We start from the raw sequence: 16,092 nt of genomic DNA, 5'->3' as shown, positions 1-16,092 counted from the left end.
TAAATTGATACTGTACACAAACGCTGTATTATCGAAAGTTTGTATAAACCACTAAAATAAATATACTTTATATATATATATATATAGTTATTCAATAAAAGGTGTCGGAGGAGGCAAGTATAAAAATCAAAACAAGCGTGCGACCAGGCATAAATATCAAAGACTTAGAAGTTCACAAGCTTTTAAATATATATATTTGTAATATCATTGTGATTTTTTTTATCGTTTTTATTAATAGTTTGTATTATTTTTTATTTGTAATTTAGTGTTTTAATTAATTATTAATTAATAATTAATTATTTTTCTCACTTCAATTTTATTTTAAAATTTCTAAATATCTTTAATAGTGATTATTGATATTTCAGTTTTAGTCGTTTTAGCTAATAAAAATGAGAAATTTTACCTTGGAAACGAGCTGAAATAAAATTATTTCCAAGTAACATTTCTTATGGTTTTAGTGGACTATAATAACAGCTTTATTATTCTTATTACTGTCACTGTAGAACTTCTTTTTAGATTTCAGTTATCTTTTAGCTCACTATGATTATCTGTACTAGGTAATAGTACAAGGAGGAAAAAGCAGAAAAACACACCATCTAGCGGCTGACTATATTTTTGACATTAAACAAGCCTTTTGATGATAACATGAGGTTAGAAGTGAAAAAAAGCATTTTTAAAGTTTTCTTTTTTTGCAACCTTTATATGAACTTGTCATTTTTATATGCTAACCAGATATTTACAAACCTACAGAACAATACAAACAGAGACATGATTATACATGTTTATGAAACCCAATCACACACAGAAAACACATTCAAATTTGATGCATATTAATAAATATTCTTTATTTTGTAAATTTTGCACATTGCACTTGTTTTCATCTTCCTGTAAAATCCTTTTATTCAGATATTTATTTCTGTACACATTCATCGGTACAATTCTTGCCACTAAAACGGTCACAGTCAGTGAAAATGAACAAACAACAAAACAAAAAACAAAGAAATATTTAACAAACAATACATTAAGACTACCAACACCTAACCCTACAGTCAAGGCCTGCAAGCTCCATGATTCATTTAACAGCTGTGTTCCTAACGACCTGCTCCCTAATCAGCGTGTCAAGAGAGAAAGGAAAACAAAGCCAGCTGTGATTGATTAAGAAGGACTGAGAGTGAAAGAGGAGGGGCCTGAAGGGGAAGAGTGTATATAGATGTGAAAGATGTGTAACATTACCCAGCAAACATGAACATTATCAAATACAGCGCTGAAACTGATTCTCTTACCCATTTCATATTCCCAAACTCAATGCAGCAGTGATCATGAGTGTTTTGACGCTCTATAAAAATAAGTGTGAGTTAGTGTGCGTGTGCGGAGGCGAGTCTAGTTGACGCTGGTGGCCGGCAGCCACTCGCCGCGGCAGTATTGGGTGAAGCGATCTTTAAGGTGCTGTCTGTACTGGTCTCGTGTGCGGTAGAACGTTTTGTTGTTCTCTACGAACGACTGGATCTCGTCCTGCGTCAGACAGTTCTCTTCATCTGAGGTCACTTCAGATTCATTCTGTTCACAAAGAAGTCACAACAAAACGTCACTACTTGCAACTATCTCAATAAACAAACAGCAGTGAGTAATAAACAATTTCACAATTCATTTTTAATTTAACTGAACAAGTACATCATTAGACTGGAATACATCCTAGAGGTCTGTACAAGCATCAAATTTAAAATTTAATATAAAACTTAATATAAAACTTACCATCATTTTAAAAATCACTGATCATCAGTCTATCACTGTTCTACAGTCCACAACAATACATTTTAATATTTAGTGTATCAATCTATAAGAAGTAGACTTAAAGGAGTAGTTCACTTCCAGAACAAAAGTTTACAGATAATGCACTTATTTTATGATGATAATTACGATTTTGAAGTTGGAGGAGAAAATGAGAGTTTTTCGACACACCCTAACTGTCATGAACAAAAAAAAATCAATCAAAGCAAAACAAGACAATATATTATTTTAAGAAAAAAAATAAAATAAATTTTTTATTTTTTTTTTTTAAACGATCGTTTCGCTAGATAAGACCCTTCTTCCTCGACTGGAATTGTTTAGAATCCTTTGAAACTGCATTTAAACTGCATTTCGGAAGTTCAAACTCGGGGTCAACATAGAAGTCCATTATATGGAGAGAAATCCTGAAATGATTTGCTCAAAAAACAATTTCTTTACGACTGAAGAAAGAAAGTCATGAACATCTTGGATGACAAGGGGCTGAGTACATGATCTGTAAATTTTTTGTTCTGGAAGTGAACTACTCCTTTAAGAGGCAGCTCAATCTTAGTTTTGTTATCGTTGAATAAATAACTAAAACTATTACAAATATTTTTAGTCGATTGAAATAAAGCTGGAATAAAATATTAATATTAGATGAAAAGCTTTAAAATTTATGCCTGAGAAACTAACTGAAAAAAAAAAAAAAGAATGTTTAGGAACTGTTAATATAAAAATTCTTAAATTACTAAAACTAAAATAATAATGACAGGTATATGGACTTTTAAAAAGACCAAAAACTAATAAAAACTAGTTACTAAAATAGAAATTGTTGCCTTGAAATCTAACTGAAAAGTGTAAGTCCTAAAAAAAAAAAAACCTTAAGTACTCAAATTATTGTTTTAATTATTTAAAAATTATAAAGTTATATGGAAATATTTAAAAAGAAAAAAGTAATGAATGTGACAAAAGCACATAATAAAACTACTAATACTTAAGCTAAAATGAACTGAAAAGCAAATCCAAAAGTAGGGATGTACCATTAAAAGTTTTTGATAATATATCTGATAATCTGTCACCGAGAGTGATGATCACTCTTTTGTGTGTTAAACACAATTCATGAAATACAATACTTCATTGCAGAGAAAATAGGAATATATATAAAGTAAGTTAGTTGACAAATCAGCAGCCAAAGTTATTCTAGAAACAAATTTTATTTGTTGAAAAAACATCATTTAGTGGGTAAAAATAAGTTAATTTAAGGCAGTGCTAAATCTGGAAAACGAAAAAAAAAAAAAAATTCATGCAGTATCAGAGCCCTACGATTATATTGGTGTATAAATAATACTAAAATAACACTGGTTCACACAATGTAGATCAAAAATACATCAGTTTGTGGTATCAAACTCACCAGTAACTCCATGAGGCTCTTGGCACAGCTGTTTTCCTGTACGCAGGTGTCCGGTAAGACAGGCTGACTGTGGAAGTGTCTGCTCCTGCTCACATGAAGAGTGAAGCTCTCACAGGATTCACAGCACGGAGGTACTTTGCTTTTGCACAGATGTGGTGAAGGGAAGGGAGACTCGTGAACAGCAGCAGATCCAGATCCTCTCCTACTGCAATCTGCTTTAGATCCCTACGAGAGAGAAGAAAAGATCACAACCAGTGCCTTGATGGCATGCATCACTGAAAAGAACCGGAATATTTGGATATTAAGTAATGTCATACATTTCAGCTTTTAAATTTTGATTGTTGTTGAATCAGATGCTAGTGTTAATACTTATTAGCAACAGCTGTCAGGTATGTTTATATTATAACTATATATATATATATATATATATATATATATATATATATATATATATATATATATATATATATATATATATATATATATATATATATATATATATATATATATATATATATATGTAGAGAGAGAGAGAGAGAGAGAGAGAGAGAGAGATTTTTTTTTTTAATTATTATTGCTTTTCTACCTATTTTTTATTTATTTTTTTGTCTTTTGAAATTCATTTAATAATTATTATTTGTAGTGTGTTATGTAACCAGTAACTGTTTGTTTAAAAAAAAAAAAAAAAAAAAAAAAAAAAAAAAAAAAAAAAAGGTTGCCTAAAAAAAGATACAGAAAGAGATATGTGCCCCTGGAGCACAAAAGCTGTCTTGAGTCTCTGGGGTATATTTGTAGCAACACCCAAAAATACATTGTATGGGTCAAAATTATAAATTTTTCTTTTATGCCAAAAATTATCATGATATTAAGTAAAGATCATGTTCCATGAAGATACCCTACCATAAATATATCAAAACTTAATTTTTGATTAGTAATATGCATTGCTAAGAACCTCATTTGGACATCTTTAAAGGTGATTTTCTCATTATTTAGATTTTTTTGCACTCTCAGATTCCAGATTTTCAAATAGTTGTATCTCAGAGTGGTTTTGTGGTTCATGGTCACATATGTTGTTCAACATGATCAGTTTATCTGGGAAGCATCTTCATTGAAAGCAACTGATAAAAAAAAAAATCAAAGCAACCCATACTAAAGTAATTGGTTACTTTGTCCAAAACAAGTGGGAACTCACATGCTCACTCCTGCAAAGTGACGCCTTGTTTTTTCTTTTCTTCTTTTTATTTTTGCCCTTTGTGCTGTCTTCTGAGTTTGCCCAGCACTCCACACAGCTGTCCACAGCGTCCTCTTCCTTCTCCTCCGAGCAGTGATGACTACATGAGTATTCACCTGATGATAAACATAAGTATGATCATAATCAAATGTCTATCAAAGGAATCCATCGATACATGATCCTGGCTGCACATAAAAATGGCAGGAGCTCTTGTAAAACAGCAAGCTCAAATCTGATTGGCTGGCTTTACTCAGTCACCTGAAATCATTATTACTTAATAAATGTTTTTTTTTTTTTTTTAAATAGACCTGGAGATTGACAAATTATCACCACATTTATTTCCATACCCGTTTCGTCATGGTTGCACATGCCCTCGGTGCAGGCCACGTCTGAGCCTTCTCTGGATCCAGTCTCGCTGCCCTCCATACTGGAACAGTAGCCACAGTCACTGCCGTTACTGTGAGGCAACAGTGCTAGAGGAACAAACAGACACAAACCCGACAGTCAGGTGCATTCTGGGTAACTCGTATGCATAATTCCATTATTAAAGAAAAAGAAAAGCCCTCTATACCTTTCTTGATTTGGGGGGAATGCAGGATGGAGGCGGCGGAGCAGGTGCAGGATGAACTCTCGCTGGTGATGATGACCTCCGCGCTGCTGACAGACTCCTCTCCACTGCCACACGACTTACAGCCGCCGTCCACAGACTCAGACGAACCCTGCAAAAAGACCAAGAGCAAGGGAACTATACATATATACAACTTAAAATAAATATAACAATCAATAGAGTTAGCCTAACTGAAAGCCACATTATTTTATACCATTAAAATGATTTTTTTTAAAGTTAATTTTAATTGAAATAATACTTTTATTTAAAAGTATTTATAAAAATTTGTCAAAAGTAACAGTTAATGCATTTATAAATGTTACAAAAGAATTCCGTTTCATATAAATGCTGTTCTTCTGAACTTTCCTTGAAAGAATATAAAAAAAATAAAAACTTAACAACTGTTTTCAACATTGATAATAATCAGAAATGTTTCTTAAGCAGCAAATCCAAACAGTGTTTACATGAACGCTAAATAAAGTGATCGGGTTAATGTGCGCGTTTATATGTCACAAGCTTCCGATCAGAATTGCACACACTGCATTAATATAGTTTCCGGCTGTTTGCGCATAATAAGCATTTTCCTACAGTTTCTTTATTTGTTTTAAACAGCGGAATCAATATCTATTCATTTCTCTCTATTTGTCTCATAATTTGGCATCAACAAGCATAAACTGTTGTGCTGTGCTGCTTATATTTATCGCACAGTAAGAATGCCCCCAAACCAGTCGTCTGTATATTATAGTTAGAGTTATATTATGACAGGACACTCATTTATACAACACTTTATTCAACAGGAAGAATGTCATTATGCTATTTCTGCATCACTGCACATGCGCAGTCCTTTCAGTTTTGGTTTGCAATCCAATCAAACGTAGTCACTGTAGTATTTCAGGCAATATAATAAACAGTGCTATTAGAGAAGACAGTGAAGGAGAGAAACAGAGACGCATTAAATCTGTCATTACCTCATCAAGACTTTTATCCTTTTCCCCCTCCACCTCTTGTTCAAAGCCACACTTGTTTTTGCGTCTGTTCTTGCGTTTTTGCCTCTTTTTCTCCTGTTTGAGTTCTTTGGCTCGCTCCTCTTCTGAGAGCTCCTCACAGAGCTGCTCCAGCCGGCTGATGCCCTGAACCCTCTCCACCGACATCTGCACATCATTAACATAAATCAAGTGTGCACATTCTAATAAATGAAACTTTCCAGAAGTACAAAATAAGAATGAAGGGCCAGGTTTACTAAACAGGGCAAATTAGTGTGAAAGTGCAATCCCATTTAAACACAGATGGGAGTGGATCTACAGACAATGCACAAATAAAAAAAAACACATATGCATAAGGATCAATGCAATCAAACGGGTGTTAAATAATGGTGCAAATACCAGTGAATTGCATTGCATGATTAATTTAAATACTCTCCCAACATAAATCATGCATCTGAAAGGGAAACTCCTACAAATGGATATACATTAAGTTAACTATGTATTAACTATGTATTTTTATCACAAATTTTTCCACTGTGTGTCTTTAGTAAATCCTGACAGTCCTTTATTTAACGGCAAAAGAGGGTTTGCACTGACATGAGCTGTCAGTTTATCTGGCCCTAAAACTCCCTCACTGAATGAAGTCAAACAACAACAACAAAAGGTCAATAAATGGAACCTCAGGAGGTCAAAATTATTTATATAAAACTGCTTGTGTATATTAATATTACATAAGAAGTTTTATTTTTTGCAACCTATGTGAACAAAATATATGCATATACTATTTAAAACCCTGTGAATTTTATGTTTTCCAGCAAAACAAAAAAAAATTATATATTTATACCAATTGTATATTTACACTATTTTTTAAGCCTTTTCCTACCATTAACTGTTAATTCACCAGATGGTGTCGAAAATATAATACTTTTTAATGATTTTATTTGTTGGATTTATACCCTACTGATAGAAAGTAACATTTACGAATGAAATGGCTCTCAGCATGAACACCACATGAGAGCGTTACCTCGAAGCTTTTGCGGAGCGCATCGATGCCCAGATAGAAGAGCATCTGCCACGTCTGCTCTTCTGCTCGCAGCTTCTGCCAGATTCTGTGCAGCCGCTCGTACAGGTGTATTCCTAGACACGTCAGCACCTCCTCCTGTGCGATATCTATGGTCTTCGCGTGTCTCTCTCGACGCCTGTAAATGAGCCAAACACTCTTAATGAAGGTATATCTACGATATTAAAATAGCTAATACATCTGATTTCCAGTAGATTAAATGGTGTGACTTTAATGCACAGCATCAAACAAACTCCACGAGGACTGGATCACTCACTCATAACCCCCAGCGAACTCGGGTTCTGCTCGGCCCAGTAAGTGTGCGATGAAATCAGTCTCGCAGCAGACGTGGATGTGGTGCTCATGGGGGCAGCAGCGTAACCCCTCATACAGAGCCGCACAGTAGCCCTTCTCCTTACTGCAGTCCAGATCTCCTACCAGGATGTTATACGCCCTCAAAACCTTGTTCTTACAGTCAGTACAGAACCTGAGAATGATGTTGCAGAAAGAGAAAAACAATAAATACATTTTTGTCTCTGAGACGATGAAGAGAAGTATGTTGAGGTCACAGGGTCACACGCTCTCACCGGTGTTTGCGCAGGTACGTCTCCAGAGTCTCCAGTAAAGAGGTGCTGTCAATCAAAACCACTTCATCACGACACTCCTGTGACATCAGCTCCCACACGTCCATCCAGCTGCCCCTGCAGGACCGTAACCACGGTTACCAAACAACCTACTGATATTGTCACGTGTAACTCAGGAGCAGAAATGTACAATTTTTGCCCCAGGACTGATTTCCAGTGGCATTTTTATTTTGCGCTTTGTAAGTGCATTTTTTTATAATTACATCATTGAATGAATCTGTTTTGTTTTTTATGTCAAATATATGTTACCAATGCATCTGCCATGGTTTATTCACACAGTTAACAACTGCATAATGTTATGAGATCAATGTAATTTATCTCATCTTACATAAAACTGTCCTATATATAATGGAAAATAAATAATCGGTTATCGGTTTCTTGTAATATATATTGTAATAGAAACATCCAACTTTTATTCATTTTATTAATGTCAAGAGTCAGAATATATTTACTTTATTTCTGTAGAGGCATTTTTTGAACCCTTATGTTGAATCTGGGAGGTGTTTTTGTTAATTTTGGTGCGCTCATTAATTTCCGACCCTGACCACTACTCACCCAAGATTTTCATATATTCATTGATTTCTTACCCCTAAATATTTACATTATAATACATTTTTGTTTGGTTATGTTGTCAAGGAAGCACAGAAGAAAAAACACCAAATGTAACATGATGATTAAAAACAAAAAGTTACTGACTCACCCTAAAGGCTTCGGTTTGTGCGTGTCTAAAGAGTGCAGCTGACAGCGCTTGTTCTTTTTACTCATGGGAATAGAGTCAATTACGCTGTTTAACTTTGACCTACAACAAGGAAAGAAAAAGCACACGTTAAAATGAAAAACACAACTAAATCATACAGGCAAAGGAAAACAAACTAACAGACAAAATGATTCAAACTGCATATCCTTTACTTAATATAATGCACTGAGCTTCCATAATGTAGGCTGAAGCTTAATTTTATTGGATTGTGAGGCTATGATGATGATTAATAGTTAATATTTTCCCTGCCCATCATTCCACCTTAAAGAAAAATTATAAAAATGAACCAAATTTTTTCCAGAAACTTTTAATAAAAAATAAAATGTTTTATGCAGACTTCAGTTGGTTTGAGGCAAATGTCGGACACTAAACAGTGTCTGTAGCACTTACCCGTGAACATAAAAGAGTGTGTAGAGCTTCCTGGGGTCTGTGAGACACGCGCGTGTGACTGACAGCACTCCAGAGGATCCCACAGTGAGCGGATCTAGCGCAAAGTACCCAGAGTCCGTGAGCTGAGAGAACAGATGCTCCACGCTGCGCCGGCAGCCCACGCACGGCACCGACTGAGACAGAGCGCTGAACACCTCACGAGACATCACCATCAACGCCATGTTCAGGTCCTGCTGCTTTAGCATGCTGTGATGCTGGTGGACCAAAACACAGGTGGAAAGGTGAAGCCGGAAGCCAAAAAATCTGACTATCTTTTGTTTTTTTTGTGCCTCTGTCAAGCTGGAAAAGTGATATTCTATATATACACACACACATATACGAAAATGTCATTGTTTACCTCAATAAACTGCTTCATTTGTGAACTGTTGATCTGATAGCTGTCAAAGTCCAGAATACTGTCAGGAAACTCCATCACCATCTACAACATAAACATGCATAGATATCATCAAAATAACACAGCGCTTCTTCCTATATAACTGTGACTTTAGTTTGCTTTCAGTAATGCATGTATAGGGGAACGTGCAACTGCTTAATACAAAATTGCCTGCCAAGACAAACCTCTAACCAGCTTAATGGTATCAGCAGCTAAAATACACAAATCGCCAGATAAATCACACACCATATGACCATATTTTTCTTATTATATTGTACGTTTCTTTGAGGTCTTCTTATAATGTTATCAAAATTTTTACATAAAAAAAAACATAATTTAGAAGTAATAGGCTTTTTCTGTCCTGTTTTCAGAGATGAAAACATCTTTCATCTTTCAATAGGCGAGACGGATTGTAGACTCGGAAGTAAACGCCCACTGCTATGATTGGCCAACAGTTTTGCAGTTTTTCATAGATGGACGCTGCTGCGATTTAGGTTAAAAACACATAAGTGAAGTGACGTGTGGTCAAGTATGGTGACCCATACTCTTGAATTTGTGCTCTGCATTTCACCCATCCAAGTGCACACACACACAGCAGTACACACACACACACACTATGAACACACACCCGGAGCAGTGGGCAGCCATACTGCTGCGGCACCTGGGGAGCAGTTGGGGGTTCGACAACCTTACGGTTACTAGAAAAGCGCCCTTCAGGTTACAAGTCTGACTCTCTAACCATTAGTCCACGACTGATACTCAGTACTTATCAAACCATGTAATTAAAACAGTTACTCACACTTGTGTGGTGCAACATTACTGTCGGATCCAATATATTCATCACAGCATCGTCTTTAGATTCAACCTGCGTCGAATTGTGACTGGTTTGTAAACTAATCCGCGGTAAAATGAAGTGAACAAAGGACCAAGTTCTTACTGATGCGGTCATTAAAAATTAACTTCATCCACTCTTTCCTAATGTTGGGATCAGAAGGAAGGCGATGCAAAGACTGTGTTTTCCACAGCTTGGCTCTAAACAGCATCTCATTGTCTTCGGAGCATCTTTATCGTTGGATTTCTGCATAGACCTGCGTTCGTCTCTCTCGTTATTTACCCTACGTGTGTGCGAATGGGTGGGCGGAGCTAAACAGGCACTGATAGAGAAGCAGGCGTTGATCTTCTTCAGCGGGGGCGGGGTTTAGCCACACTATTATATCATAAAGTGGCACATTCCACAAGCTGTCGTTTTGGCAGATTGGCTTCATTATAAACCGTTTATAGACTAAGGAGAGAGTGAAATGCAAAGGGAAACCAAAACATGATCTTACCGTGAGAGAGTCATCGATGTACAAGGGAATCTGGCGTGCAAGAAACAGATAGTCCTCTTCCCCGTCCCTGCAGACAGCCACCAGACGCGCCATGTCTTTGCCCAGATCTGCCTGTGAGTGCGAGGACACAATCTCAGTTAGCCGTGCATTCACAATATCACCTCCACTATGAGCTCCAATACAGGACACTTTTCATTTTCCAGGAACGTCATTTTTCCGTATTTATATGGACTGCCAATTTTTCTGAAGTGAAAAGCACGACCCACGAGAATTTTAGTTTTTGAAAATTTTAACGCGCAGGGCATACATTAATGTTAGTATTGTAATTTTCCTTAAAATAATAACGATAATAACCATAATAATAAATAAAAAGTAATTTGTTTGATTAATTTCTATAATTTGAATAATAAAAATAAAATGTAAAATTTAAATACTTGCTTTTTACAGTACAGTAGTATTACTGCGACAGTAATATTTATTTAATTTTATCATTTAAATATCAAATTAAGATATTTATTAATATAACATGGCTCTGTATAATACTTGATTCTGATGGGTCAGTCACAACATTCCGAGGTATGTTATTCTTCAATAACAACCGGCTGGATGTATATTACCCCTCACTTATTATTAAATACTTGTTTTTTACAGCACAATATTGTTACCGCAATAGCAATATATTTCTTTGTTCAATATTTGATATTCAAATAATAACATTAAATTATTATAATTATTACAGTACAAAAGAATTATCTGCAACAGTAATATTTCATTTAATAATTTAAATAATAAAAATAAATAATATTTTTATTATTAATACTTATTTTTTGCGGTACAATAGTATTACTGCAACTAGTTATAAACTATTTATTGGTTTAATTAAATTAATAATAATTAAATAATTTTTATAAAATTAATATACTATTTTATTCTTTCACATACCTGCTTTTCTCACCCAGATTAATTAATATTTGTCCGTTTCTAAAACACAAACACTGGATTCCCAGCAGCCCTTGGAGCTTTTCTAAGGATTATTAGCTTACACATACGAGCTTAAACACTTACTATCCCCAGCTGTACACCCCAGTCTGAATGAAACTTATGTACATGCATCATATCTGCATATTTAGGTACAGAAGTGTCAAATAAATACAGTAACTTAACTTCTTCATCAGAGGTCAAGCCACATTACATGCTAACAACGAGCAGCTAAAAAACAACCACCAAACCAGCCTCTCGAAGCTCTAGAATATCTATAAAACATTTTCAGATCATATTCATATTCATATTAGATCAGCCTGACAGTCTGGTAGTCATGACAACAGTGAAATAATCAGAGCTGTACTCACGACCAACGACACATTAGCTAATTAGCCTGTTAGCGATCGAAACGCTCGCACCCACCTGTAGAGCAACTTAAACGAGTCATTTTGACATATTTAATGCTGCGGGGATGGAATCTGAGATGATGTTACAAAAAAGAGAGAACGTTTTGTGTCTCGGAGTCAAGTTAGCACACAGCTAACCTGCGAAAGTTTTATTCAAGCCGATTAGCATGCTAGTTCTGTCTCTAGCTCGCCCGAGGGAGCCTTTAAACCGAACAAAACACGTTTTATTTGATGCTAAACAGGGTGCAAATGTACTTTTAAAACAAATCAAGCGTTTACATTCTAAAGTGTGCTGTCACAGACCTACTTTGACTGACTGACTCCCCGCTTTTCGGGTTTATCCTCCCTGTGGCGTTACTTTTCAGCCGTTATTGCACTTAAAAGAGCGACTAAATGCACTAATATCAAGCTGTAGCTGTCGTACTCACCTGTTTTCGAAAGTTGTTTCTTTGTTTTTGGACAAAAACAAACAAATGCGACAGAGGCGTATGTGGCAGGCGAATGTTCTATGACCCTTGGCCCCCTAATACGTCAGAAAACTACTTCCGGGCTCTGAGGGGCGCGACGTCAGGTGCGCCGTTTGATTGACGCATGGATGGAGCTTGTCATTTCCTATACTTAAAATGAAAGAAGTACAAAACAATAATTTATCCATGATTTAATTTGGATTTTAATGTATTTATTTTCTGCCTGAAAGATACTGAACCTCATCAACATCTTTTTTTATTTTTTTTACCAATTTTTTGAGTGGTTGAATACCAAAAATGTGACTATTACCTTGCATAAATTTGGTGTCTTTATGCAAAATAAAGATATTTCATTTCTGTGCAATAATATGTTGATTGTGGCCAGGTTTTATATACATAAATGTACGTTTGTTTCAGTTTCTTCTTGTTTTGAGGCATTTAAAAATGATTATAGAATTGTATTTCAATCCATAAAACAATTAAAAATAACTTTGTATTGTTAGGAAAAAGCAGTTTTTATGACTGCATATTAGACTACATGGAATGTTTGTTTAAAATGCATTTTCTAATCTTTTATTATTATTTTTCGTATAGTTTTATTACTTTATATTAATTAAAAGTGTAATTAAGAGACTGGAATATTAGTAAAAATCAGCATTCTTTGATTCTTTATAAATAGTATGCATGCAGTTTTCATGATTGCTTATTAGTCAAAATATTATTTAATTATAAGGCCACATGAAACATTTAAAATACAATTTCTCTAATACTTTTACAATTATTTTTTCATATAGTTTTACGACTTAAGTTAATATTAAAGTCTTTGTATTATTAGTAAAAATTTACATAAAACACATTCAATTTTATTTGCACTTTGCAAACAATTTATTATTTATACAGCGTATTTCACAGCAGTTAAAACGAGAGAGCCATTAAAAAAAAAAAATACAGTGTAATCGGAAACTAAACAAAAAGTTCTTTACCAGAACTTAACGGTTATTTTATTGATATGCAATATGAATATGAGTAAGCTGTTCATGAACATATACAATAGCAGGACACTTACAGCTAAAACATCGCTGCTGTTCAGCGTGTCGACTAACACATTGGTCAAACCAGTCATGACATTTGCGAGTAGGAAATATAACAACTGATTCCGGTTAACAGACTGTACGAGGCATAATGCATCCGTATTTTTTCTCATTTTCTCGACCGCTAATGACTTCCTGTTTTGATACGGACACCACGATGCAGACACAAAAGAAAAATTAGAGATGGCTTTAGAAAAAAGTAGCAGTAAATCAGCAATGCTAAGGCATGAGAGAAAGAATAAAGCCTGTGCTACAGTCCAAATACAGAAGGAAAGGTTGGCCATTCTGCGTGACACTGGCTCAGTGCATATCTGGCACACGTAAAGAGTGAAGAACAACACAAAACTGCTTAACAGAAGGTTACGGATCACTCTGATCCAGTCTTTAACCAAATTTCTGCTCTGCATGAGGTAGCGGCCAACCTGAACCCCAGCCATGTAGATAACTATATAACCCACAACCGAGAAGATGCCCTCTCTGTTTGCCTGCAGAAAGCCTGTGCGCTCGTTATTGTGAAGGAGAAAGGACTTCAGACCTGTTGTCTCCAAAACAACCTGGTAGGTCCCACCAATGAGAAGAGCAAGAAGCCATGAGGAGTTCACAGGAAACAGAGCCAGAAGTGCGGACGCCACCACTCTGACGATGGCTAACGTGAAGAAGAAGTTCCAGTGAACTCCATACTCCGTCACATGTTCGTGGTACCCTGACGATTTGACGCTCGCAAGTCTCACAAACCCTAACAAGACCATAGGCCAGACGGAAATCAACTGTTTAAACACATGACTGATCTTCGAGCCTTGAATGTTCTTTCCTCTTGCTTCGGGACACACCAACGCGTTGGCCATTACGTACGCTCCGACGCCGAAATCCATCACCCCTGTTCCATACGTCTCCGTTTTTGCATAACGTCTTGGGAAGACGCTAAAATCAACAGCCAGAATGCTTATGGCGGTCTTCACGTTGACCAGAACCCGGAACACGGTTACAAACGGGACCAGGTTGGATTCTACTCTGCTTTGCACAAACCTGTCAATTGTACTGTGGAGGGAACCTTGATGCTTTCTGTTCTTGTATACAAGGTAAAGGACAACAACATCAACTACAGCGATGCCTGTGATGACAAAGTGAAGGATGTCGCTCAGTGCGGTGCATGACAGGACCAGAGGCATTATCAGTGAAGTGAAGTCCAGCAGGAGATGGGATCCCCAGGAGAACGGAAGATCCCCTTTTCCCAAGTGGAAGACTATCAGTAAGAGTCCTCGGCTGAGAAAACACAGCGGGGCTAAGAGGGATCCCAGCGAAACCTCCGTCAAGGTCGTCCCATTGTGATTACTGACAAATGCAACTTTTACTTCTGCCGATGCCATTCTCTGTAAAGAAGAGACAAATGTGAAAATGAGTAAAATAAACAAACACAGCTTTACTCACTTTCAGCAGATGATGCAGTAGATAGTTTGTGCACACTTTACTGAAATAAAGACAGACAGATATTTTTATGATCACATATTAGTTGATATATTAATTAATTGCAATAATATGCAATTATTTTACAATTTGCATGCATGCAGTTTTTATATTAAAATAATAATTAATTGAAAGACTACATTAATGCATTTTCTAATTTGTTCGCAATTATATTCATACAGTTTTAGTACTTGATATGAATTAACATATAATTAAAAGACTTTGTAATATGAATAAATCATCACTTTTATTTTTTATAATTCTTATGCATTCCGTTTATATGATCACATATTAGTTGGAATATAATTTAATTAAATGACTTCATGAAATATTTGTTTAAAATACATTTTTCTAATTATTTTACATAAAGTTTCAAATTGTTTTTTTAGATAGATGGATGATAGATAGACACACACACACACACACACATTAATTAAATCAATCACCTAAAATCTTCCATTAGGATGCAGTGGTGGTTTTGATCTCAAAGTTTTATGTTCAAACAATTCCAGACATGAAAGCAATTCAATCAAGAAACATATTTAATTAACTATTTATGGTATGGATAAGGAAAATGTGACCAACCTCTTCCCGTGTGATGTGTGGACATTAGATAAACCAGGTTAGGTTAAACTAATTTTAAACTAAACTGCAGAGACCAACATTACAGCAGTGGGCTGTCAGGATAAACCAGTTTAGGACACTAAATATGGACTCCAATATATGCTTACTGTACGTTTACCTCTTTATTAAATAGTACAAATAAACATTCGTCTTACAGATCGTTCATTCTTCAGTCATAATCCTCACTTTATAACAAAGTGCAGCCACACATTGGGTTTGGGACTATGGAGTCAATATAATATCACATATATACGCAAAAAAATAAAGTTTTGCAAAAGAAAATAAAGTTTTGCAAACAAAAATTAAAGTATTGAGGAAAATAATTTTGCTTTTTGCAAACAAAAATAAAGAATTGCAAAACATAAATGATACCGCGCGAAAGCAATGATTTTGCAATACATATTTTCCATGGTCATATCTACAATTTTATTTGCAACACTGATTTTA

General features: G+C 35.4%; 2 protein-coding genes across 2 annotated transcripts; both read right to left on the bottom strand.

The window, feature by feature from the left end:
• Positions 1-813: 813 nt before the first annotated feature.
• Positions 814-12,582, bottom strand: LOC109066454 (gametogenetin-binding protein 2-like). The gene is made up of 14 exons (XM_042757270.1): positions 12,428-12,582; positions 10,612-10,722; positions 9,248-9,328; positions 8,851-9,104; positions 8,404-8,502; positions 7,647-7,760; positions 7,337-7,546; positions 7,024-7,198; positions 5,985-6,167; positions 4,981-5,128; positions 4,757-4,882; positions 4,371-4,525; positions 3,179-3,403; positions 814-1,557 (listed from the first exon to the last, which is right to left on the bottom strand). The coding sequence occupies exons 2-14, from the start codon at positions 10,702-10,704 to the stop codon at positions 1,381-1,383; spliced, it is 2,040 nt and encodes a 679-aa protein (XP_042613204.1). The 5' UTR covers positions 10,705-10,722; positions 12,428-12,582; the 3' UTR covers positions 814-1,380.
• Positions 12,583-13,337: 755 nt separating this feature from the next.
• Positions 13,338-15,862, bottom strand: pigw (phosphatidylinositol glycan anchor biosynthesis, class W). The gene is made up of 2 exons (XM_042757276.1): positions 15,607-15,862; positions 13,338-14,927 (listed from the first exon to the last, which is right to left on the bottom strand). The coding sequence occupies exon 2, from the start codon at positions 14,922-14,924 to the stop codon at positions 13,446-13,448; it is 1,479 nt and encodes a 492-aa protein (XP_042613210.1). The 5' UTR covers positions 14,925-14,927; positions 15,607-15,862; the 3' UTR covers positions 13,338-13,445.
• Positions 15,863-16,092: the final 230 nt, after the last annotated feature.

Source organism: Cyprinus carpio, chromosome A5 (assembly GCF_018340385.1).
Source record: "Cyprinus carpio isolate SPL01 chromosome A5, ASM1834038v1, whole genome shotgun sequence".
In the NCBI taxonomy this organism is placed as follows: Eukaryota; Metazoa; Chordata; class Actinopteri; order Cypriniformes; family Cyprinidae; genus Cyprinus; species Cyprinus carpio.
This window is presented reverse-complemented; position numbering and strand designations above follow the sequence as displayed.

Coding starts and splice junctions, on each gene's coding strand:
- pigw (XM_042757276.1), bottom strand. CDS start 14,924: ATGGCATCGGCAGAAGTAAAAGTTGCATTTGTCAGTAATCACAATGGG.
- LOC109066454 (XM_042757270.1), bottom strand. CDS start 10,704: ATGGCGCGTCTGGTGGCTGTCTGCAGGGACGGGGAAGAGGACTATCTG. Junction 4,526..4,756: donor GTGCAACCATGACGAAACGG/GTATGGAAATAA, acceptor GTTTATCATCAG/GTGAATACTCATGTAGTCAT. Junction 1,558..3,178: donor AGAGCCTCATGGAGTTACTG/GTGAGTTTGATA, acceptor CTTTGTGAACAG/AATGAATCTGAAGTGACCTC.